Genomic DNA, 25,126 nt, shown 5'->3' with positions numbered 1-25,126 from the left:
ACCTGCAGAGACTGATGGACAGCAGGCTGGACATGAGCCAGCAGTGTGCCCAGGTGGCCAAGAAGGCCAATGGCTCCTGGCCTGGATCAGGAATGGTGTGGCCAGCGGGAGCAGGGCAGTGATTCTTCCCTTGGACTCGGGACTGGTGACGCCACACCTCAAGTGCTGTGTCCAGTTCTGGGCCCCCAATTTAGGAAGGACATGGAGGGGCTGGAGCGTGTCCAGAGAAGGGCAACAAGGCTGGTGAGGGCTCTGCCACACAAGTCCTGTGAGGAGCAGCTGAGGGAGCTGGGGTTGTTTATCCTGGAGAAGACGCGGCTCAGGGGAGACAAGGAGGTGTCAGGGCACAGATTGGACTTGATGATCTCCGAAGTCTTTTCCAGCCTGGTTGATTCTGGGATTCTCTGAAACCACCCTTGGAGCAGTTGCAGGAGGAGCCCTGGGCCTCCTCTTCAGAAGCTCCAGCAGCCCAGGTCCCTCAGCTTCTCCTCAGAGCCCCAAAGCCCATCCTATCAGTCCTGCAGAGCCTCTGCAGCTCCTCCTCATTGCCCAGAACAGGGAGCCCCACAGCCAGAGACAGCAGCCCAGATGTCCCCCCCCCTGGCCTGGGGTGCCTCTGGCAAGGGAGCAGCAGGAGGCACTGCAGGGGCCTGCAGACAATTCCTGCAGCACTTGTGGAATGATCCTGCTCCCCAAGGGACGTTCCCATGGTGCCAAGTCAGGAACTGGAATGGGGAGTAGGGCCAGAGAGGAAAGGGCAAACAGGGATGGGCAGTTTACAGGGCAGGGAACAGGGCTGAGGAAGAGGAAGAAATTTGTAAAATAGAAGAGAAAAGAAAAGAAAGCAAAGGAGAAGCCAAGGAAATGCTCAGGGCAGTTTGGGGGTGGCTGCCAGGCTGCCCTGGCTCTGAGCAACAGTGTCTGCAGTGGGACAGGAAACTCCCAGCTGATGGGAACAAACTTTCTGGCTGAGTGCAGAGGCCAGGACAAAGCTGAGTGGTTTCCCTGGCGTCCCCCAGCCCTTCCTGGCCCCAGGGGCTGATGGCATTTGTGCTCCCTCAGGTTCATGTTCCCACAGCAACAGCATGGGGGTGCTCCCGCCTGCTGTGTGCAATGCAAACAGGGGCTCGCCGTGTCTGTGCCTGCAAGGATGTGGCACCTGTGTGAGGTGGGGGAAGAGGCCAGGGCTGCAGAGGGGGGATGTTGTTGGCAGCTCCATGAGGACGCTCTGGGACGCTGCCCTGGGCTGTCCAGCGCACTGGGGATGGATCAGCCCCTGCTCTGCTGCTCCTTCCCATCTCCCCCAGGGCCCTTGCAGAGCACCAGCCATGCTGTTTGCCCCCAGCCTGCCCACGGCCAGCCTGGGGCTGCTCATGGGGGTTTTCTGTGCTGAGCATTAGCCTGGCTGTGTTCTTGAGAGAGCCTGGGCAAGGAGCCTGGAGCCCCCGGCCCTGGCCTGAGGCGTCAGCGCTGCCCCAGCAGTGCCCATGGCCTGTCCCTGCTGCAGCCCTGGCACTGCCACCCCCAGGACTGTGCCCGGCCCCGAGAGCACTCAGGCCCTGCAGCAACACCAGGGCCACCAGGGCAGCGGGGCAGGGCCACGGGAGCAGCACTGCCAACACCAAGTGCTGCTGCTGCTGGGCACAGCTGCTGTGCCAGCACTGATCTGCCCCCAGCTCTGCACACAGACATTGCTGCTGCAGCTCCAGAGAAGGCAACAAAATAGCATCTCTGCAGAAAACTTTGCTGGGAGATCCTTTAGTTCCTTTAAAGCCACCGAGAGCGCAGCCCCTCATTGACACAGTCTGTGGTCACGGGGAAGGTGGAGAGAAACAAAATGAGAAATGGCACAAACAATGACATTTCCTTGAGGAGAAGATGAAAAAAGGAAAACAAAGGAAAAAACACCCACAACCAAACCAACAAGTATAAAAAATGACTTTTATTTACAAGTGATTGGCAAAAAATGGCCAGCAGTTCAATGTTCCTGAAAGCATCCAGTGATCAGTCTCCACACTGCAGCCTTGAGCTCCTGGTTCCTCAGGCTGTAGATGAGGGGGTTCAGGGCTGGAGGCACCACCGAGTACAGAACTGAGAGGGCCAGATCCAGGGATGGGGAGGACATGGAGAGGGGCTTCAGGTAGGCAAATGTGCCAGTGCTGAGGAACAGGGAGAGCATGGCCAAGTGAGGGAGGCAGGTGGAAAAGGCTTTGTGCCGTCCCTGCTCAGAGGGGATCCTCAGCACAGCCCTGAAGATCTGCACACAGGAGAAAACAATGAACGTAAAACATCCAAAATATAGAAGAGCACTTAGCAAAATAAGCCCAACTTCCCTGACATTAGAGTGTGAGCAGGAGAGCTTGAGGATCTGTGGGATTTACAGAAGAACTGGCCCAGGGCATTGCCATGGCACAGGGGCAGGGAAAATGTATTGGCTGTGTGCATGAGAGCAGTGAGAAAGGCACTGGCCCAGGCAGCTGCTGCCATGTGGGCACAAGCTCTGCTGCCCAGAAGGGTCCCGTAGTGCAGGGGTTTGCAGATGGACACGTAGCAGTTGTAGCACATGATGGTCAGGAGAGAAAACCCTGTTCTAAGGAAGAACATAAGCAGAAAAACTTTAGCAGCACATCCTTTGTAGGAGATGGTGCTGGTGTCCCAAAGGGAATTGTGCATGGCTTTGGGGACAGTGGTGCAGATGGAGCCCAGGTCGCTGAGGGCCAGGTTGAGCAGGAAGAAGAACATGGGCATGTGCAGGTGGTGGCCACAGGCTCCGGCGCTGATGATGAGGCCGTTGCCCAGGAGGGCAGCCAGGGAGATGCCCTGCAAGAGGCAGAAGTGCAGGAGCTGCAGCTCCTGCCAGTGCCAGTAGGAGGAAGTGGCTGATGGAGCTGCTGTTGGGCATTTGCTGTGGCTGCACATGGGCACCTGTTCATGGAGAAAGGACAGTGACAAATCAGGAGAGGCTGCTTGGAGCCAAACCTGAGCCATTCTCTGTAGCCTGTCTCGCTGGGACTCACCCACCCTTGTTCCTGCTCTGGGAAAACCTTCACCCAGGTCCCTGCCTGAGCTCCAGTTGTGCTTAATTCATTTTGTTAACTTAACTCCAAAAATCTCTGTTTCAGTCCCTCCTTTTCTTAAAATATAGTAAATTCTTTTACTACAGGGGTCTCGATTTAAATTTTGACTTACTATTATGACAATCTTCCTTTAGCAGGATTCTATGAATTCTAGAGAGGGACGTTAGAATGCTTACACATTTTAACTTTTTTTTTAATTTTACATGAGTGTTAATATAGACATCATTAAATTTATAGTAACTTAAGTTAATAAAGCTATAATGGGGTGACATAAAGTGTTCTAAACAGTGCATTTCACTAGTTATGACTTGTGTTTATTAGCTAGTGATTAATGTTGAATACACAAAGTTAGTAAGGGGCACTTGGTGTGGTCTCTCTCATTGTGGTTCTAGGGTCTTCTTGTAAGAGACTTAACATATAGGAGGTTAGTGATATGTCTTGGGTAGACATTCTCTTCTGCACCCCATATGGTTTTTCATAAAGCAATTGAAAGTGGTTCAGCTTTTCTTTAGTCTTGGGTTTGGTTCAAATCTATAACAAATTAACTTTTTGTCTCAATCATACAATTTGTTGTTTGATCAAATGATTCATTTTCTCTACCTGACCACTTGATTGTGGGTTATATGGGGTGTGAAGTTCCCAGTCTATGCTCAAGTATTGGCTAACTTGTTGCACTAATTTTACAATAAAATGTGGTCCTCTATCTGAGGAGATTGTGGCCAGGACTCTAAAGCGTGGTATGATTTCTTGTACCAATACCTTAGTTACTTCCCGAGCTTTAGAAGTCCTGGTGGGGAATGCTTCTGGCCATCCTGAAAAGGTATCTGTTAGCACTAGTAAAAACTTATACCCCCCGTTTCTTGGCAATTCTGTGAAATTAATCTGCCATTGCTGCCCCGGCCCATGACCCTTCCTAGTCTGGCTAAGTTTTGGTTTGGGAGTATTTTTGGGGTTGGTCTGGAGGCAAAGGTCACATTGTTGAGTCATTTGGGTGATAGCTGTTTGTAAATGTCTAGCTATGATCCTTCACTTAGATATTTATATAGAGCATCAATACCCCAATGGGTTTTCTGGTGTTCCTCTTTTATTAGGGACTATAATAAATAGGAGGGTATAACTAATTTTCCTTCTATGGTGGCCCATCCCTCTTGGTTATAGTCTCTTTTTTGCTCATGGATCAATTTTTTTTCTAGTTTGTTGTATCTTGGCTTACCTTCGGGGGAAATTTGCCCATCTGGAATTAGGGCTGCCTCAATTATTACTTCAATTTTTGCTGCTTCTTTTGCTTCCCTATCTGCCAGCTCGTTTCTTTCCTCCAATTCTGAGTTTATCTTCTGATGTGCCTTAATGTGCATGATCGCTACTTTCTCTGGCAACTGGACTGCTTCTAGAAGTCGCAGTACTTCTGATGCATGTTTAATATTTTTTTTCCACTGATGATATAACTGCTTCCATCAGTAAACTAGACTTCTGCATTCTCAAGGGGGGGTGTCCTTCAAGTCAGGGCGGCTGGAGTAGGTGGCTTCGATGGTCTCCAGGCAGTCATGTTCTACTGGTTCCCCTTGGTTTCTACTGAGGAAGGAGGCTGGATTGACAATGTTAGTCACTACTATCTCTACATCATCTTGCTCTACTATAATAGCTTGGTATCTTTGGGGAAAGCCAGTGTCTGCCTTTCACCTCTAGCACTGCATAGTCATTTTCTGGCCCAGGGTGAATTTGCGTGCCTCTTGGATGTTCAGTACAACTGCTGCAACAGCTCTGAGGCACCCAGGCCACCCTTTAGCTGCTGTATCCAATTACTTAGAGAAGTAAGCCACTGCTCTCCAGTATGGGCCGAGGTCCTGTGCTAGTATTCCCAAGGCAATTCTTTGCTTCTCATGGGAGAACAAAAGGAAAGGCTTACTTACGTCTGGCAATCCCAGGGCTGGAGCTGACATGAGGGCTTTTTTCAGCTGGTTGAAAGCTTGCGTAGCTTCCTTTGTCCACTGGATGTTCCTGCTTTCAGTTGCAATCAGTTCATATAAGGGCTTAACAAACAGTCTGTAGTTATAGATCCATAACCTGCACCACCCTGTCATCCCCAGGAAAGTTCCTAGTTCCTTTACAGGCTAAGGTTTTGAGGTCTGGCATATTGCTTCCTTCCAGCTTTGGCCCAAGGTACGTTGTCCAGCACTGACTTTGTAACCCAGATAAGTTACTTTCTGTTTTACTACTTGGGTTTTTTCTTTGATACCCGGTACCCTTGGTGCCCCAAAAGGTTCAAGAGGCTTACCGTCCAGGCCATGTGTACTTCCCTTGTGCATGTGGCTATCAGGATGTCATCTACGTACTGTAGCAGCTTCCCTTCCTCTGGAGGGGCTTCCCAGGTCTCTAATTCTTTTGCAAGTTGTTCTCCAAACAAAGTGGGTGAGTTTTTGAATCTTTGTGGGAGTCTGGTCCATGTAAGTCAAGTTCTTCGCCCACTTTTAGGACTTTCCCATTCAAATGCAAAATTTTTCTGGCTGGCTTCGTGGATAGGAAGGCAAAAGAAGGCGTCTTTTAAATCTAAAACGGTAAACTAGGTTAGCTCGGGTATTAAGCAAGTTAATAACGTATAGGGATTGGCCACCACAGGATACAGATCCTCAGTTACCTTGTTTACGCCTCGCAGATCCTGTACTAACTGGTATGACCCATCAGGTTGGTGAACTGGTAGGATAGGGGTATTCTTTTAATAATCCAAGACGCAAAAAGTTCTCAATTACTGGGCTAATCCTTTCCCTATCTTCCTTCCTCAAGGGGTACTGTTTAACCCTGACAGGTTTCTCTCCTTCTTTTAGCCTGATCTGTATAGGGGGAGCGTTTTTCGCTCTCCCTGGTACATCAGAGGCCCATACCCTAGGAAATACTTGATTCATCTTTTCATCAATTTTAGTTTCTCTCATGACTTCACTGGTGGCTAATATTAAACTCAATATTTCTACATACTTTTGATCATTTACCTCCAGAGTCATCTCCCCATTTTTAAATGTAATAGTTGCTTGTAATTGTCTCAGCAAATCTCTGCCCAAAAGTGGCTCAGGGGAATTGGGCATATATAGAAATTTGTGGATCCCCCACTGCTTTCCCAGTTTGTATTTTAGCGGCCTAAAGAAAAATGCCTTTTCAGTTTGGCCAGTTGCTCTTGTAACTATAGCATAATCATCCCCCATGGGCATCAAAGCTGTATTTAGAACCGAGTACGTTGCTCTAGTACCAACTAGGAATTTTACTTCTTTTTTCACTTCTCCCAGCTTTAGAATTACAACTAGAAGGACTGCTGGGGTAGTTTCTTCTGGTCTCACTTAAATAACATAAGTTGTAACAAGGTATTATATTCCAATGTACTTGTAGGAGGCTATCTTGCCTCCTCCTTTAGACAATATCATGGTCATCAATGGAAGCAATATACTTTCATTCGTCCACATTCACTTAACTTTATTTTTCACTTACTCTCACACACAACAAAACAACCACAACAACAAGGTACCTTTTATTTTTCAACACACTTATTACACTTTTAGGTATCCTTGGCCAGTCTCAGTGTTCTTGGATACCCCTCAATCTAGCTGTGTGGTTCCCATCTGTAGATCCTCTGAGATTTATTTTTCAAACAGGCAAAATTTTTATTCAATTTTGGGTGCTCTCGAATATTAATATCTCAACCCAGCAAAACTTAATTCTGGGTGCTCTTGGAATGTTAATCCCTCAATCCAGCAGGTTTGAATCAACCCTGGATGCTCTTGGAATATTAATCCCTCAACCCAGCAGGTTTAATCCTGGATGTTCTTGGGCATTCTTATCCCTCAATCCAGCAGAATTTTTAGGGGCCCCTCCCACACATTTTACCTTTTATTCTTCCCCAACAGATTATGTCAAGAAAACCTTCTTTTTACTTTTTATTATATTTTTTTTCTCAATTAATTACCTTTTATTCCCCCCCCCCCCCCCCCCCACCAAGGGGTCCCACTCTTTCTCTGAGACCCAGTCCCAGGGGGGTTTCTCTCACTCTTTATCACTCGCGTCGTCTCTTTACTGGCCGCTTTTCTCGCGAAAAAGACGGAAACGCAGCATGGGAGACTGCCGCTCTCGCTTAGCAGGTCTGGGGTAACCAGCCCTCCTCTCATTCACACACATTCATCCCCCCTTTATCCGCCCTGTAATGCAAAGGATCTCCCAGTGACAGCTTTTAACACTAAAGGGCAGTGCTATCGCACAACAAACACTTAATTCTTAGCCCAGCCGGGTTCGCTGGCTACTTTTGCAAGCCCTTTACCAACCAGCGATGCTTTTAAGTGGTGCTTTTAACTCCCAACTTGTACCACGCTCCCACTAGCTGCGCTATCAGCTAGCGGCATTCAAAGCAGCTCCTCAAACCGCGGCTTGTGCCCGCGCGCCCGCTGCGCTATCAGCTGGGCTGCGCCTAAAGCACCTTTGCAAGCCCCGACTTAAGCCCCGCGCCGCGCTCCCCTCGCTCGCCAGGGACAGCCTGTGCCACGCATGCGCACCACCCGCTCTATCAGGTAGAGTGGCTGCTAGCCGCCGCGCGCATGCGCACTGCCCGCTCTATCAGGCAGTGTGGGCTGAGAGTTGCCCCGCGCATGCGCTCTCCAGCACTGCTGCGCCGCGTCTCTCTATCTTAGCAACGCCGCACTGCGCATCACCGTTCCACTCACACATACACACACACGCACAAGCACGCACGTCCGGACGTAACAGACACACCACACCGAAATTGGGACACACCACACTGAAATCGGGACACAGCACACCACACACTGAAATCGCGATTTCTCCCTCCCTGAGCTGCGCTATCAGCTGGGGAGGTCCTCCCGCCTCCGGCCTCTCCCCCGATGGCGGTCTGCTTGCAAGCCCCTGGGCAAACCTGCGCGCAAAAACGTCTTTTTGCGACTTATCAGTGCCAACCTTAAGAAAAGAAATTAATACATACCGCTTTCATCCGCTAGTCGACGGGCCGTGGTATGCTCCCCGCAGTGTACAGCCGAGGCGCAGAGTCCCTCCGGGGAAAAGCCCCGTGGCGCCTGAGGGTGTCTGCTCCCAACCGGACCTGCGGGTGAGCAGAGCAGTCCCTTCGTGGTCGCCAACTGAAACGATACGCGGAATAAATAAATAGACTCCATAACCTGGGGTAGTTATGAAGTGGGTATGTATGTCAGCGCCTGGCACAAGTGAGATAGCTCTCCAAAACTTGTGCCCCGAGCCTCAGTCTGACCCACACCTTTATTCTCAAAGATGTTCCATATGCAATACATTGCACAACTTTTTCATGCATATTCAACCCCTGGCCCCACCTGTCCTCACCTCTCATGCTAAGTAAGTCCACGCCCTTCTGGGCATGCGTGGTTTGCTGTGGTGGTCGTACGGGGGTCTCTCGGTGGTCTTGAGGCTGAAGATTGTGGTCTTCCTCATGGCTGAACTTTTGAACTTTTCCTCTCTGCGTGTGCGCTTTTGGTCCTTTGGTGCTTATCTGAGTACGTCTGTCAGTCTTGATAGGCTTGGAGACAGAGGAGCTTCTTTATCTGGGTTCTTTGCCTCTTCTGGTATTGTTCTTTATGCAAGAAGCTTCAGAAATTTGCATTTTCCTATGCCCTTTGTACCAGGCAGAGGTTTCTTAAGTAAAAAGTTAAAATTCAATATATACCTCTACAAGTTAAATTATAAATGCTTAATTCATTTTGTTAACTTAACTCCAAAAATCTCTGTTTCAGGAGCGACCCTGAGCCAGGCAGGTGCTTCTGCTGAGAGCTGCTGGGTGGGGCAGGGCTGCTCCCAGCTCCAGATCAGCCTGGGCACAGCTCCATAGGACACTTCCCAAAGAAGATAAGCCTGGGATTGCTGTATAGATCAGGAACTTTCCTGAGAGTGTTTTCAATTTCCTGCTTGGAGAAGGATGAGACAAAAAGATTTTTGCTTTTTATACATTTTTCATGTATTCATAGCTCTGTAGATTACTATTATATTGTTATAAAACTATAATCCTTACTTAACTCTATTAACCTCTTTATTATCTCTATTAAACTATGATTATATACTTATATAACTGTAATCCTTAATTAACTCTAGTACGTTTCCTAACCTTTCTCTTAGATTTTAGAACAATAAGCAGACTGTCTAAATACATTTTTAAAATACTACATAGTCTTATTATCAGAAGAGGGCCTACAAGAAGAACATTTTTGATTTTGACCAGAATGTGAGCAGTCATAACTAAATGTGGGGCAAAGAAGCCCTTGGACCTACTGCAATGGGTTGAGCAGGGGTGTGTAACTGGAACAGCTGAATCTCCTATTGGATGTTGCTGTTAAATATCCTAATTAATCAACCTTAATAAATTGTTGAAATCAGGGGCGGGGTGTGCCACATCTCCACTGGGACACCTGGAAGCTTCCAATAAAGGTCTGGTTTTTCCTTTACTGTTCTAACACAGTTGCAAGGCTTTTTTTTTCTCTTTTGATCATAAACAACAGGGGGATGGGAGAATCAGAACAGGAATTGTAATCCCAGAATGACAGAACATTCTGAGTTGAAAGGGACACACAGGATCCTCAAAGGAATGTTTGAACATTTACAGAGACTCCAGAACTATAACTTTGGGTAGTCAGTCTCTCTGCTGGGAGCCTCCCAAAGGGCCTTCAGCCACTGCTCAGCCCTGGACAGCAGCAGCATCACCTTGGCAGGGCCCAGCAGGGCTCTCCTGAGCTGCCCTTGCCCAGCTGCACACAGACCCTGCCCCAGCCAGGGCCCTGCACACAGGCAGGTTTCTGTAGGGCCGGGCCGAGAGCACACAGGGTGGGATGGGCTCTGTGAGCACTGGCAGGGACAAGGCACCTCTCAGGAGGGAATGTCCAGGCCCAGGGAGATGCTCAGGGAAGCAGAGGGGGCTGCGCAGAGCAGTGCTGGGGCAGGAGGGCACTGTTGGTGTGTGGGAGGTGCCGGGCACAGCTGGGCATGGCAACACTGTCCTGAGTGCCTGGCTGTCTCTGCCCTGCCCTCTCAGGCACAGCACCACAACATCTCCTCTTGTTTCTGCACTGCCCTGATATTGTCACTGTTATCTGGTGCTCTCAGGGAGGCTGTGGCATTTGCAGCAGCTGAGTCAGGCACTGCCCTTGGCAATCCTGCTAGGCAGGGCTGTCCATGGGAATGGGGCGTACAAGCTTCCCTGGGACCTGTGGGGCTGTGGGCAAAGCAGTCCATGGGAAAGGGAAATGAGCTGAGCCCCTCCCTGAGATCCCATCATGGGCACAGCCAGGGATCTCCTTGCTGTGCCCTTCCCAGCTCTGAGCTGCCCTCCTGGGTGCAGATCTGTGCCAGAGCCTCTGGGAGTTCCCTGAATGTCCCACGGGGAAGTGCAGAGATGCCACAGCTGAGGAAATGCTGCTGGGTTGGCTAAGGGAGCCGTGAGTGTCCTTGGCACAAGGGGCTGCTGAGACCTTGCCCGAGACCTTTGGAGAGGGTGAGACATTCAGGGATCCCGCTGCTCTGGGCAGGGTCTGGTTTATCCCAGGGTGACCCAGGAGTGTGACTGTCCTCTGATTGCAGCCAAAGGTGCAAAGCCAGGGCAGTTGGGAACAAACCCATCCAGCCCTTCACCTTCCCTCAGACACAGGGAATCCTTTGCCTCTCACATCTCTCAGTGGCAAACTCTGAGTGCAGCAGGAATGCTGGGGATTTCTGACCTCAGAGAGCCAGGAGTGATGTGTGGATAGGAAAAACATTCCCTACATCTCTTCCCTGCTATTCATGTCCTCTAGACCTAGAAGTGCAGATACTACCAAGCCTTTCTGCATTAGAAGTGATTCCCCTGACAAATCTTGAATATCCAGCCTTGTCCCTCTGCCACATGGCCACAAACCCAGGGCAGCAGGGCAGGGATGGCTCCCCCACGCACAGGCCTGTCTGCTCCTGGCACACTCAGCCAGCACAACTGGAGCTCAGGCAGGGACCTGGGTGAAGGTTTTCCCAGAGCAGGAACAAGGGTGGGTGAGTCCCAGCGGGACAGGCTACAGGGAATGACCCAGGTTTGGCTCCATGCAGCCTCTCCTGATTTGTCACTGTCCTTTCTCCATGAACGGGTCCCCATGTGCAGCCACAGCAAATGTCCAACAGCAGCTCCATCAGCCACTTCCTCCTACTGGCACTGGCAGACACGTGGCAGCTGCAGCTCCTGCACTTCTGCCTCTTGCAGGGCATCTCCCTGGCTGCCCTCCTGAGCAACGGCCTCATCATCAGCGTCGTAACCTGCGGCCACCACCTGCACACACCCATGTTCTTCTTCCTGCTCAACCTGGCCCTCAGCCACCTGGGCTCCATCTGCACCACTGTCCCCAAAGCCATGCACAATTCCCTCTGGGACACCAGCACCATCTCCTACACAGGATGTGTATTTTTTTTTTGGTTTTTTTTTGCACTACGACATTGTCTTCTCTCCTGACCACCATCTGCTACAACTGCTACGTGTCCATCTGCAAACCCCTGCACTACGGGACCCTTCTGGGCAGCAGAGCTTGTGCCCACATGGCAGCAGCTGCCTGGGCCAGTGCCTTTCTCACTGCTCTCATGCATACGGCCAATACATTTTCCCTGCCCCTCTGCCATGGCAACGCCCTGGGCCAGTTCTTCTGTGAAATCCCACAGATCCTCAAGCTCTCCTGCTCCAAATCCTACCTCAGGGAACTTGGACTTCTTGATTTAGTGCCAGTTTGTTATTTGTTTGTTTTCTGTTCATTGTTTTCTCCTGTGTGCAGATCTTCAGGACTGTGCTGAGGATCCCCTCTGAGCAGGGACGGCACAAAGCCTTTTCCACCTGCCTCCCTCACCTGGCCGTGGTCTCCCTCATTGTCAGCACTGCAGTGTTTGCCTACCTGAAGCCCCCCTCCATGTCCTCCCCATCCCTGGATCTGGCCCTCTCAGTTCTGTACTCGGTGGTGCCTCCAGACCTGAATCCCCTCATCTACAGCCTGAGAAACCAGGAGCTCAAGGCTGCAGTGTGGAGACTGATCACTGGATGCTTTCAGGAACATTGAACTGCTGGCCATTTTTTGCCAATCACTTGTAATAAAAGTCATTTTTGATACTTGTTGGTTTGGTTGTGGGCATTTTTTCCTTTGTTCTCCTTTTTTCATCTCCTCCCCAAGGAAATGTCATTGTTTGTGCCATTTCTCATTTTATTTCTCTGCACCTTCCGTGTTACCAGATGGTGTCAGTGAGAGGCTGCGCTCTCGGTGGCTTTAAAGGAACTAAAGGATCTCCCAGCAAAGTTTTCTGCAGAGATGCTATTTTGTTGCCTTCTCTGGAGCTGCAGCAGCAATGTCTGTGTGCAGAGCTGGGGGCAGATCAGTGCTGGCACAGCAGCTGTGCCCAGCAGCAGCAGCACTTGGTGTTGGCAGTGCTGCTCCCGTGGCCCTGCCCCGCTGCCCTGGTGGCCCTGGTGTTGCTGCAGGGCCTGAGTGCTCTCGGGGCCGGGCACAGTCCTGGGGGTGGCAGTGCCAGGGCTGCAGCAGGGACAGGCCATGGGCACTGCTGGGGCAGCGCTGACGCCTCAGGCCAGGGCCTGGGGGCTCCAGGCTCCTTGCCCAGGCTCTCTCAAGAACACAGCCAGGCTAATGCTCAGCACAGAAAACCCCCATGAGCAGCCCCAGGCTGGCCGTGGGCAGGCTGGGGGCAAACACCGCCTTGTCTCCCCTGAGCCTCTTCTTCTCCAGGATAAACAACCCCAGCTCCCTCAGCTGCTCCTCACAGGACTTGTGCTCCACACCCCTCACCAGCCATGTTGCCCTTCTCTGGACACGCTCCAGCCCCTCCATGTCCTTCCTAAATTTGGGGGCTCAGAACCGGACACAGCACTCGAGGTGCTGCCCAACCAGTGCTGAGCACAGGGGAAGAAGCACTGCCCTGCTCCTGCTGGCCACACCATTCCTGATCCAGGCCAGGAGCCATTGGCCTTCTTGGCCACCTGGGCACACGGCTGGCTTACGTCCAGCCTGCTGTCCATCAGTCCCTGCAGGTCCCTTTCTGCCTGGCTGCTCTCCAGCCCCTCTGTCCCCAGCCTGTAGTGCTGCAGGGGTTGTTGTGGCAAAAGTTCAGGACCTGGCACTTGGACTTGTTAAATCTCACTTTGTTGGATTTGGGCCCTGGATCCAGCCTGTCCAGGGCCCTGTGCAGAGCCCTCCTACCCTCCAGCAGATCAACACTCCCAGACAACTTGGTGTCATCATGGTTCCACGAGGCCCCAGAGTGTCCCAATGGTCTCCATGATTCCATGAGGCCTCCCAGTGTCACAATGTCCCTTTGTTTCCATGGGACCCCTTGGTGTCACAAAGTCCCTTGAATCCTTGGGCCTCGAAGTGTCACAATGGCGCTGTGGTCCCCCAAGGCCCTGCAGTGTCACAGTGGATCCTTGGTTCCATGAGGTCTGGCAGTGCAGCAATGCTCTCCTTGGTCCCACAGTGTCACAATTGTTATGAATGAATTCAGTAAAAGTTACATATTTGTTGTGCCCCCATGTTCATTCCAATTGTGCCCCCCTTGTTATGTCTCCCACTGTGGATGTCTCTCCCTGTTCATTCCAGTTGTGCCCTGGTTGTAATACACCCCCCTGTTTGCTGCTTCTATATGTCTCCCCATGTCCCTTCTAACTGTACCCTTGTTGTAATACCCCCCTGGTTGTTATATGCTCCCCTATGTTCACTGGTGTTGCATAATACCCCCTGTTACCCCTCGTTAAATCCCTTTATTGTTACCCTCATTCAGTCCCTCGGGCATTGCCTTCGCTGCTCCCAAAAATGGCGGCCAGAAACAACCTCGGCAGTATGCAAATGAGGTGAAGCAGAACAGAATCCACCAAAAGGGCCTTAAAACACCAAAATAACGTGGAAACTCGAGGAACCAAGTGACTGGACCTAGTGGGAAGAGTCCTCCCATGCCATCAATCGAGTTCTGGAGGTCACCACCACCTAAAAGTAGCCAGACCGAGATGAGGACCCTAGTCTACGAGCCACTAATTGTCTTCCTAGGCATGCCCTCGAGGACGGAAGCCCCAGTTCTGCTGTGAAGCACAACTGCTCACCTCCTCCTCTGCGTCGCCGAAGGGAGCAGCGACGGTGTGCGCGACCCCTCGGGCCCCCACCCAGAGCTGATCACCTAATAAAGGCCTTTTCAAAGGAGCTGGTCTCCTGGCCCTTAATTTACATCAACAATGGCCTCTTGGTCCCAAGGGACACTGTTGTGGTCTGTGGTGGTGGACACAACTTTCCCTGAGAGTGTTTTGTGCTAACGGGCAGGAGCCACAAGAGCCCCAGCACACACACACACACACGGAACAGCTCAGCAGTGAAGACATGGGAGGGTCCTGGCATGGAGCTCCAGCGAGGGTTTATTAGGGTCTGACGCTCCAGGGGTCTAGGGGTTAAAGACAAAGGAGGGTTTAGGGTATAAATACAGGAAAAGAGGGGGTGGAATCTAAGGGTTTAGGGGTTGTACACAGGGAAAGGGACCAATAGGGAATGCCAGGGTGGATAGGCGGGGACATAAACCATGGGAAGACAGGGAAAGGAGAACTTGCTAGAACAGGAACATATGAGGGTAAAAGGGGCAGGCAAGGCCAATGGGCCAATGAGGAGGACAGAACTGGGACAAATTAACATAGTGCTGCAGAGCACCTTGGGGGAAGATTCTGTCCTCACCCCCCAAGAGTTGGGGAGTGCCCCGAAACCACATCAGGAATGTGAGATACCCCAGCATCTCTTCATGAATGTAGACTATTCAAAAACTCACTCAGTAAGGGGCTCCCCCTATTTAATCATCCCCAAACTTTGGCTGTCTCATTCGAGACTCCAGTCCACCTCTCCAATCCCAACCCCAACCCATCTCACCCCTCCTGGATATCAAGACCCCTTCTGAAGCTGTGCTTCCCCCATTTCACACCTCCCAAATCCCATCCCACCCCACCCAATGCCCATCTCACCCATCCTGATTTGCATCCCACTTTGCCCAATCCCCTTCCAACCCAATTTCACCCTGAGTAGTGGTGGAATAGAGTAGTTTTGGGGTGGGATTCAGTAGTTTTCACTGGCATTGAGTGGTTTTGAGGTCAATCCTTCTTGTCATTTGGAGTGCCAAGAAATAAAGACAACTAAACCAAATACCCAAGTACCAACCCCCCCCCATATACTCCCAGATATCTCCCGGAATCCAAGATTCCCCAAAACACAAGTAAAATGTGAGGCTTTAGATGCCTTTGATAAATTTGTTGATTTTTACCCCAATTTTCTGTGTTTTGAAGGAGGAAGATAAAAGATAATAAGAGACAAGATAAAAGGAACAGCAGCCACTTCCCTCTGTGTATCACAGGGAATGTGGGTCACCAGGGCTCTGACCAGTGGGGGTCCTCTGATGGGGAGTTGAAGCTGGAGCAGCGCACGAAGCTCTTCCTGCAGGAGGGGCTCTCGCAGGGCTTCCCTTACCGGTGCCACTGTTGCTGTCGGGTAAAGAGTGAGCAGTCTGAGAAGGTCTTCCCACACTGGGGACACTCGTAGGGCCTCTCCCCGGTGTGGATGCGCCGGTGGGTGACAAGGGTGGAGTTGTGCTTGAAGCCCTTCCCACATTCCAAGCACTCATAGGGCCATTCCCCAGTGTGGATCCTCTGGTGGCAGATCAGATTGAAACTCCTCCTGAAGCCCTTCCCACACTCCAAGCACTTGTAGGGCCTCTCCCTGTCATGAAGCTGCTCATGGACCACCAGCTCCGAGCTCTGGCTGAAGCTCTGCCCACCTTCCTGACCCAGGATGGGCCTTTCCTCTTCAGATCCCTGCAATCTGCATTTGCAGCCCCTCCTCATGCGGCATCTCCGGGGCTTTTCCTCCTTATTGGGTTCCTGCACCGTGGAGCCGCACAAAACGGCCTCTTCCAGGAGGTTCTGCCGTGGGGATTTGTCCTCCCTGGGCTCCATCCTCAGCTCCTGCTCTGGGGGAGGAAGGACAAGGAGAGGATGGGATTTGCCTCTGTGCCAGAGGAAAGGGGAAGGAGATCCCCCCAGTGCATCCCTGGCAGGATGGCATCGGCAGTAGGGTTGTCCTGCAGCCGGGGGCTGTGCTGGGCTGGGAGATGGAACAGGAGAGAGCGGGGAAAGGGGCACTGACTTCCTCCTCACCTGCCTGGGTGTCCTGGGGCATCTTCCTCTTCCTCGCAGCCTCCTCCTCCTCCATCCAGCCAAGGTTTGGGAATGAGAAATCCTGGTTTGGGGAAAAACAAGGTGTGAACGCCTTGGGCTGGGGATTCCTTCTGCCCAAATCCATCTCCAGATGTCTCCAGGTGTCCATAAAAACCTCCAAAAATCAAGAGTGAATAAAAAAAAGCCACCAGGAGTGACCCATTTCCAGTTTCATCCCTCTGTGGTTCTGGTGGTCCCCCATCTCAGGGCTACAAGGGACCCCATGGGTGCTGGGGATCCCCCTTCTCCAGGGTACTGCTTAGGGACGCTGGGGGGTTTTGGGGTACAAGAGTCCCCCTCTCCAGCCTCCCCCCGGTCCAGGCACTTGGGGCTCCCCCCTCTCCCCAGCACCCTGTCCTGGTTTAGGGCAAATTTGGGAGAAAATCCCCAAAGGGGGTTTTCTAGAAAGCAGATTCAAGCAGTCTCTCCCCCAACCACTTCAGGAAAAGATTTCCTTGGAGAAAAGTAGAAAAAAACTGTTGATTTAACAGGCAAAGCATTCACCAGCACAAAAAATGAACAATATTAAACAATAAAACCTCTTGCCACTCTAAAAGAGATGACAAACTCAGGAAGTCCCTCCGTGGCCCAGGCCCAGCCTGGTGGGCCACAGGTGCGAGCTGCCGGTGCTCTTCTGGTGTTCAGTCCAGAGCAGGTTTAAACAGCTCCAAAGAAAAAGAAAAACCACAGTCCAGGGAACTTCTCTGCCTCAGTGAGTTAAAAACTAACTAAAAGCAAAGGAGAGCTCTGTCCCACTGTCTGTCTGCTAGCAGACAACTGATACCTTAGGTTTAAGTTTTTCTGTTCTGTTTTGGTGTGCAGCTTTAGCTTTATATTAAGTGTTACCGGGATCTTTTCACAGGGTGGTGAAGACAAAACAATCCTGTTCTAACTGGAGAGTCGAGGACAATCTCTTCAAACTTCAGGCCCAAAGCACAAACAACAGGAAAAAAGGAGAGCAGGAAAGCAAGCCAGGAGGATGAAACTTCATAATTTTAAGCTATTAATTGGGCAGTTAAATCTTGTATGCAAATGGACTAAAACTTATAAAAATGTCAGATCTCATGACCAAGCCCACATTTGCTTCCATCTTGGAGCCATCTGGGCAGAGCCACGACCTTGGCTCCGGTACTGCCGGGCTGTGGCCTTTGAAGGCACTTCAAAAAATATACACTTTATTCCTCTTGCCTCCGTCTGGCCTCAGTTCCAGCTCCTTAAGGCATCACAGCAGTCCAGGAGCCGGAATGTGGAGGAGCGAGTGCAGCTCCTGAAAACAAACTGCGCGCTGCTTCCTCCCCACTTCGCTCTCAGAACCGGCCTTGAAGGTGCAGAACTCATTTCTGGGCTAAACAGACCAATGGGGGCACGGGCACCGTGAGGTCACCCCAGGACACGCCCCTGCCAGGGTCAGGGGTCCCGTCCCCGCCTCATCTCCGGGCTGCCGGGGGTCCCCCAGCTCCGGTATCGCCCCTTCCCCTCTCCCGCCCCGGGGGTCCTACGTTTCGCAGCCCCGGCTCTCACGGGGATCCCCAAAACCAATGTCCCGCCCTGTCAGTACCGGGCCAGCTGCACGTGGACCCCACGGGACCCTCCCGAGGGGCGATCACAGCTCCTCTGCCCCCGAAAAAGCTGCTCTTAGGGACGCCCGGAGGGATGCGGGGCTCGAGTCCGGAATCTGCCGGCTCCGAACACTCTCCAGAAAAATCCTCCCGGAGACCCCTCGATAGCATCGGGGCGAGCTCGGCCTCCCCCTCACCTGCGGTTCGGGGCTGGGGGCGATGCTCCCGGGGCAGGGGGTGCTGCAGACCCAGCGTGCGAGCGGTGCGAGCGGCGGGATTCTCCTGCTCCTGTTCCTGCTGCTCCTCCTCCTTCTCCTCCTGTCCCTCCTCTTCCTCCCGCATTCCCTCCGCTCCCAGCCCGGAGCTCCCTTTCCCACCCCTCTGCCCCGCGGCCGCCGCAGCACCGGCTGCTGGGTGCGGGGAGCCCCCGATCGGCCCCAGGGGTGGGCAGGGGGCTCGGGGACCCCCTCGGTGCGGATCCGTCCCCCCGGGCCGAGCCCGAAATTCCGCTGGCGAGGCCGCCGGGCTCTGCGGGCCCGCCCGGCAACTGGTGAGTCATCGGCAAGAAAAGCTCTGGTTGGCTGGAAATTGTTCAGCGCGTTCTCTGATTGGCTGGAATTGTGAAAGGCGCTGCGCTCTGCGGCTGTCCCGGCCGGGGCCTTTTCCTATTTCTTTCTGTCTCTCTGAGATCTTTTCCCGATTTCTTTCTCTCTCTCTGAGATCTCTTTACTATTTCTTTCTCTCCCTTTTTCCTTCCCATTTCTTGTTCCGTTCAATCCATGTTCAGTCGAATCCGCAGATTGCGCTCCCATGGTCTCTCACATTTGCACCTTCGCTGGGGCAGAGGCGTCTCTCCCTCACGGGATCGTAACCCGCGGGCAGGGTCCGTTCCCACCACAATCGTTCCAGGATCCTGTTAGGGACTCGCTTCCCTTTCCTCCCTCCCTCTGCCTACAGCCGGGAATGTGCTGGGAAATGTCCATCAAAGCCACCTTTGCTGCGCGCTGCAGGAGCCCACGGACCTGCTGCACCTTGTCCCCTGGCCCTGCACAGCTCCTTGGGAGGCAGGAGCAGCATCCTGGGAGCCTCGGGAATGCCCCTCTGGGATCCATGGCACACGCTCCCAGGGCCTGGAATTCCAGTTCCCAGCCAGGAAGAGATGTTCCTGCCCTTGAAGGCAAAGCTCTTAACAAGGAGCCAGAAGCCAAGTGCAGCAATATCCTACAGTGACATTTCACTGCCAGCCTTCATAATTTCACCCATGGTTGTTGCAGCTCCTGCACTGGAAATTAAATCAGGGCCTGGTCTTTGCTGGGAGCTGCCCTGGGTCAAGGGAGACACTGAGAGAGAAACAGAGCAGGCAAAGAGAGGCAGGAGTGAAAGGAGGACACAAACACCATCAGCTGAGAAGGTGGAACTCTGAAAACAGAACTGCAACTGACTGAAAATTAATGGAACAGAAAGAAAAATAATTTTGTAACTTGTATTTCCAATCAAAATTTGGAGGTGCCTGAGAAGGGCTGGGACCATGCCAGGGACATCCTGCAGTGACATCCCCCCTGTCCCGCTCTGCATGCGCTCAGTCCCAAACCTGACCCTGATCCTGGTCTCAATCTCACTCCACGTTTAGACACACTCACAGTTCTGTATTTAATCTCATCCCAGTGCCAGACTCATCTAGCCCCAGACCCAATTCCAGCCCCAGCCCTAAAGCCAATCCCATGTCTAGCCTTAACCCCAATCCCAGCTCTAATCCAAATCTCAGCCCCAACTCCAATTCCAGGCCCTTCCTAAACCCTCAGGCCCAAACCAAATCCCAGGTCCAGCTCTTCTGGGGGTTTGGGTGTGTCTCTGTCCCTCTGACCCCGATGATGTTTGGGCGGGGTCACACCAGGGCTGAGAGGGACAGAGCCCCCCCTGGCCTTCCCAGGGATGAGAAGGTTGGAGAGCCCCCCCAGCGCCGAGCACCCTCAGCGGTGAGAGGGACACAGAGCCCCTGGTCCCCAGCCCTGCACAAGCATTCCCTGAGGCCAGAGGGATGGAGACCCTCTGAGCATCCCCCAGGGTGAGGAGAGAGAGAACCCTGAGCATCCCCTGGGCTGAGACGGACAGAGACTGCCCCAAGCACCCCCTGGCACAGGGTGAGAGGGAGGGAGACCCCCAGGCATTCCTGGGGGTGAGAATGATGGAGACCCCCTGGGGAATGGCCTGGGGTGAGAGGGACAGAGACACCCCTGGGGAATGGCCTGGGGTGACAGGGACAAGGACAATCCTTCCAAGCCCCTCCCAAGCATCCCCCAGGGCAAGAGGCAGAGACCCCTCAAGCATCCCCTGGGCACCGGACAAAATAAACTTGGCAGAAATTAATTTAACTCTGCATAAATACTTTGATGAATATTTGATTTTCCCACAAGTCACTTGTGATGGGAATGCAAACAAATCCCAAACATTAATAAACCATCAATAGAAGCAATTCTGTGGCAATTCCAAATTTCATCGGTTCCTGCACAGCTCCAGCTCAGATGCTGGCAGGTTCTGATAAAAGAAAATTGGAAATTTGGCCCAATACAGATTATTAAAAGGAAGGGAAATCTCTGTGTAGCTGTCACAAAGGTGACAGGGACGAAGAAAATGATTCTCACATTTGGCAAAGCCCCCAAGCCTGTAAATTTGGGGGTTATTAGGGAATTTAGCTACTTGAGCTGGGCTTCTTCTAGGACTTGAGCAGCCTTGTGTTCCTCACCTTATGATGAATGATCCTTGTCAGTCTGGCTCCCTTTCCTCCAGTGATTTTAACAAACTTTTTAAGGAAAGACAACAAAATATTTTCTTTACACTGGCCACCCACAACAGCCATTTTCCACGTAAGTTCTCCCATAAGTCCCTCAGAGGAAGCTGCATCCAAGCTTCCAAAAGTTCCCCCAGAAAGAGCCAGAACCTCCTCAGAGGAGAGGACCATGCTGTTGTCAAAGGCACTTGGGGTCAGGCAACAGTGCCCTGAACTCACTGCACCTAAATAATGTCACAGTCTGGGTAATAAAATTCTTAGAGAGGTGTCTCTGCCCCAATTAAGGTGCTAATGAGACCAAATGCAAAGTGGATTTTATTGAACAGGAAATGTGAGGTAGAGAGAGAGATGGAAAGAAAGAGAAGAGGGGGGAGAGCAAGGGAGTGACAGGGACAGAGACTTCCCCTGGGATCACCAGGGCTCTGACCAACATGAGTTCTCACATGGGAGTTGAAGCTGGAGCAGTGCATGAAGCTCCTTCTGCAGTCAGGGCACTCACAGGCCTTCCCTTACAGCTGCCTCCATTCATGTTGGGTCAAGTGAGAGCTCTGAGTGAAGCTCTTCCCACATGTGGGGCACTCGTAGGGCCTCTCCCCGCTGTGGAGGCGATGGTGCCTGACAAGGGCGGAGTTTTGCTTGAAGCCCTTTCCACAGTCAGGGCAGCGGAAGGGCCTCTCCTCCGTGTGAATCCGCTCATGCAGGAGGAGATGGGAGCTGGTCTGAAACCTCTTCCCACACTGGGCACACTCATAGGGCCTCTCCCCAATATGGATGCATTGGTGGATGACAAGGTTGGATTTGAAGGTGAAGCCCTTCCCACACTCCCCACACTCGTAGGGCCATTTCCCGGTGTAGATCATCTGGTGCTGGATCAGGTGGGTGCTCCGCCTGAAGCTCTTCCCACACTCCAAGCACTTGTAGGGCTTCTCCCCATCATGAAGCTGCTCATGGACCACCAGCTCCAAGCTCTGGCTGGAGCTCTGTCCACCTTCCTGGCACAGGGTGGGTCTTTCCTCCTCAGAGCAACCTGGGCTGGGTTTGCAGCCCCTCCTCCTGCGGGATCTCTGGGGCTTTTCCTCCTTATTGGGTTCCTGTGCCCTGGAGCCACTCAAAACGGCCTCTTCCATGTGGTTCTGCCATGGGGATTTGTCCTCCCTGGGCTCCATCCTCAGCTCCTGCTCTGGGGGAGGAAGGACAAGGAGAGGATGGGATTTGCCTCCGTGCCAGAGGGAAGGGGAAGGAGATCCCCCCAGTGCGTCCCCGGCAGGATGGCGTTGGCACCGGGGCTGTCCTGCAGCCGGGGGCTGTGCTGGGCTGGGAGATGGAGCAGGAGAGAGGGGGAAAGGGGCACTGACTTTCTCCTCACCTGCCTGGAGATCCCTGGACATCTTCCTCTTCCTCTCAGCCTCCTCCTCCTCCATCCAGCCAAGGTTTGGGAATCAGAAATCCTGGTTTGGGGAAAAACAATGTATGGGCACATTGGCTTAGGGGGTTCCTATTGCCCAAGTCCATTTCTAAAAGTCACCAGGCATCTGCTGCCCATAAAAACCTCCAAAGACCAAGATTCTGTCCCCCGAAATATACACAAATTACCAACATTCAGCAAAAACACCGAACCCCGAGTTCCCCCTCTGGCCTCCCCACTTTGGGCTCCTGGAGGCCCCCCTGTCTGAGCTGTGGGTCAAGTTTGCAGTGGTATTCCCCTTCTCTCGGCTGCTGGGGCTTCTCTGGGCTCACCAGTTGGGCATCACAGGCGTCCCAGGGCTCAGCACTGTCTACGGTCCCTGTTTCAGGGTCCTGGGTTATCCATGGGCCCCCCCGTCCGTGCTCCCAACACGTCCAGGCTCCTGCAGCACCCGCGGCTCTCGTATGCCCGTTTCTGCTCCCCCCATTGCCGGTTTCCCTGCCAGCCCTGCCGGTACTGGGCCATCCCCACGTGGCTCTGGACTGACAGCGCAGCCCCTAGGCCGGGCAGAGCCAGCCCCAGCACAGGGAGACCCTGCATCCTCCACTGCCTCGGTAGCCGCGCCCAGCCCCGGGCACAGACCTCTGGCAGCCCCCGCCGCCCCCTGCCCGAGGACCCCCGCAGCCGGGGCTGCCTCTGAGCAAGGCGGCCCCCGAGCCCGGCTGCGTGGCCAGGGAGGCACGGCGAGCCCGGAGCCTCTGTGCCAACGCTTGCCCCGCTCTTCCTCAGCCTTTGCCCGGCCCGGCCGGCCGCTCCCAGCTCCCACAGCCCGCCCGGGGCCGCCAGCAAAACATCCCAACAACAAATCCACAAACCAGCTGTTATGAACAGTTTCCACGTGTTCCCCAGAGACGCGGGCAGGGCCTCCCTAGTTCCCATGGCAACACTAAAAAAACTACTAACTCTAGCTAAGTACCGATATTGAAATGCTAATTAACTAATTGCTCTGTTTGTTTTCTCTAAACTACCTGGAGATAACTGGCCTCCCTCCCCTCCACCTGCCATTCTGGGACTAACATGCAAATAAAAACCCCTTAGGATCATGGGAGTATTTTTAGGAGATAAAAAGGAATATAAATCAAAAACTGAACACAGTAGAGGAATTTAGACAAATACCCTAGCTGAGGAAGAGGGAAACACATCCCCTGATTGACTTTTAACCGTAGCCATCACCTAAGAAAGAACAGACTATATTAGGCTCTGAGAAGCAGGGAGATAGAGACAGAGAGCCCTGGTGCTGCCACCACGGAAGGAGCGGGGACAGCTGTTGTTCTGGACTTCAGCAACAGACTCTGCACGCCACGCCTCCTCATCCTTGGGCCACTGGTGTGCCACAGGGAAAGAAGAAAGGACAGCTGCTGCTCGGGACTCCAGTGACAGACTCTGCACGCCTCCTTCCTTTTGTCTGCCTGCGAAAGCTACAACCGTGGGGCCGAGCTCTGCGTCGAGCCCCCTGCCCAGCTGATCTTTTTAATAAAGAGCTGAACATTAATAAAGGCATTACCCCTGTTCATTTCACCAGCCACTGCTACCCTGTGCTGCTGCACCTTCCCAGGGAGCCCAACCCCGTGGCAATGGCCCCGCACCAGGACAAAAAGCTGCTCCAGCCCAGCCCCTCGGAACCCCCACCTGCAGCTCGTCCCCGGCACACAGATCCCAGCAGCTGCCCCGCTGTTGCAGCTGCAGCTCTGGAGCAGGGAGGCTCTGTGGGACCCCCGGGCTGTGCCCTCTCCCAGGCCGTGCCCGCCCCGCACCTGCAGCCCGGGCTCTCTCGCTGCTCCCGGCTCCTGCACAGTCCCCGCTCTCGATTCCTTGGCCCCCTGGGGTCTCCTCTGGGGCTCCCGGAACAGCCGGCAACGGAAAGGAATCGCTTTTGGTGCTCCCTAGCCAGGCCACAACTGAAACTTTGTTCCTTTTGCCTCACTGCAGAGGCGTTTTCTGCACCCAGTCCCAGCCCCCAGCGCTTGCTGAAGGCGCTTCCTGCAAATGTCCTGCAGCTGCCAGGGCCCTGTCCTTGCTGTCACCTGCTGGGGCTGGCCATGAACAGAGCTCCTGGGCTTGCATTTCCAGCTGCTGTGCAGCCAAAGCTGAGGCATCTGCAGCTGCCTGAATGCAAAAGCTGGAAGATGAGCCTCTTCCCAGGGGAAATCTCCCCGTCCTGTGCCAGCCTGTGGCAATGCTGCCATTCCCTGCTGCTGCCTCTGCTGGGGCACTTGGGGCTCTGGCTGAGCAGCAAAGGTGAGCCTGAGCCAGGAGCTTTCCTGGGCTGCAGCAAAGCCTCGGCACGCAAAGCCCTTCCCGGCGCTGTGCCCTGCGCCTGGAGGGATTGTGCCAGCAGAGCTGACCCCAAATTTCTTCTCCCAGACAGCTTTAGAACATGCAACATGGAGAAGCCAGAGCTTACTCTCAGCTTTGTGCAGTCCTCCAGAAGAATCCTGTGTGTGAAGCAGCCTGGGAACAGGGTTTAGTGTCAGGGCAGGGGAACTCAGAGTCCTTTTCTCCCCTGTGGGCTGAGGCTCTGCATTTCTAGTGGCCCTGCAGCTGCCAAAGGGGCCTTTTTGGCTCAGCTGAGAACAGTTCTGCTGAGAGCCTGTCCTAAACCTGCTTTTCCTGCAATTGTGCCAAATGAATCCTCATTGTTTGCAGCCCCAGGTGTTGTGTGAGTGCAGGTGTGACAACTGAAGGATGGAAGAGCTCTCCTGGGGGGGAGTTCTCATTTTCTTGGGTTTTTTTTTTGGTTTTTTTTGTTTGTTTGTTTGTTTTTTTGGGTTTTTGGTTGTTTTTTTTTTTTTTTTTTTTTTTGCTTGGTTTGTTTTTTAATTATTTATTTAGTTTTGTTTTGTTTGTTTTTGTTTGGTTTGGAGTTTGGGTTTTTGTTTGTTTGATTGTTAGGGGTGAGGTTTTTTTTTTTTTGGTTTTGGTATGGGGTTTTTCATTTGTTGGTTAGTTTTTGTTTTGTTTTGATTTGTTTTTTTTAATTAGCTC

General features: G+C 52.7%; 3 protein-coding genes and 1 long non-coding RNA gene across 4 annotated transcripts in view; 1 reads left to right on the top strand and 3 right to left on the bottom strand.

Annotated features, from left to right (window-relative positions):
* Positions 1 to 12,027, top strand: part of LOC128801343 (uncharacterized) — a 33,481-nt gene extending 21,454 nt beyond the window's left edge. The window contains exon 3 of the long non-coding RNA XR_008435177.1: positions 11,867 to 12,027. This is a non-coding gene — a long non-coding RNA (uncharacterized LOC128801343). The remainder of the gene's footprint in view (positions 1 to 11,866) is intronic.
* On the bottom strand, positions 2,311 to 4,064 carry LOC128801332 (olfactory receptor 14C36-like). The gene is made up of 2 exons (XM_053967158.1): positions 3,837 to 4,064; positions 2,311 to 2,925 (listed from the first exon to the last, which is right to left on the bottom strand). The coding sequence occupies exons 1-2, from the start codon at positions 4,062 to 4,064 to the stop codon at positions 2,311 to 2,313; spliced, it is 843 nt and encodes a 280-aa protein (XP_053823133.1).
* A 3,325-nt stretch (positions 12,028 to 15,352) lies between the features above and the next one.
* On the bottom strand, positions 15,353 to 18,414 carry LOC128801334 (zinc finger protein 3-like). The gene is made up of 3 exons (XM_053967166.1): positions 18,086 to 18,414; positions 16,270 to 16,351; positions 15,353 to 16,082 (listed from the first exon to the last, which is right to left on the bottom strand). The coding sequence occupies exons 2-3, from the start codon at positions 16,322 to 16,324 to the stop codon at positions 15,580 to 15,582; spliced, it is 558 nt and encodes a 185-aa protein (XP_053823141.1). The 5' UTR covers positions 16,325 to 16,351; positions 18,086 to 18,414; the 3' UTR covers positions 15,353 to 15,579.
* A 2,771-nt stretch (positions 18,415 to 21,185) lies between these two features.
* Positions 21,186 to 22,239, bottom strand: LOC128801075 (zinc finger protein 239-like). The gene is made up of 2 exons (XM_053966716.1): positions 22,043 to 22,239; positions 21,186 to 21,856 (listed from the first exon to the last, which is right to left on the bottom strand). Exons 1-2 carry the CDS (start codon positions 22,095 to 22,097, stop codon positions 21,186 to 21,188), a joined length of 726 nt encoding a protein of 241 aa, XP_053822691.1. The 5' UTR covers positions 22,098 to 22,239.
* Between the last annotated feature and the right edge of the window lie 2,887 nt (positions 22,240 to 25,126).

Source organism: Vidua chalybeata, chromosome 29, assembly GCF_026979565.1.
Source record: "Vidua chalybeata isolate OUT-0048 chromosome 29, bVidCha1 merged haplotype, whole genome shotgun sequence".
Taxonomy (NCBI): Eukaryota; Metazoa; Chordata; class Aves; order Passeriformes; family Viduidae; genus Vidua; species Vidua chalybeata.
Note: the sequence above shows the minus strand (reverse complement) of the source record. Positions and strands in the feature narration are given on the sequence as shown.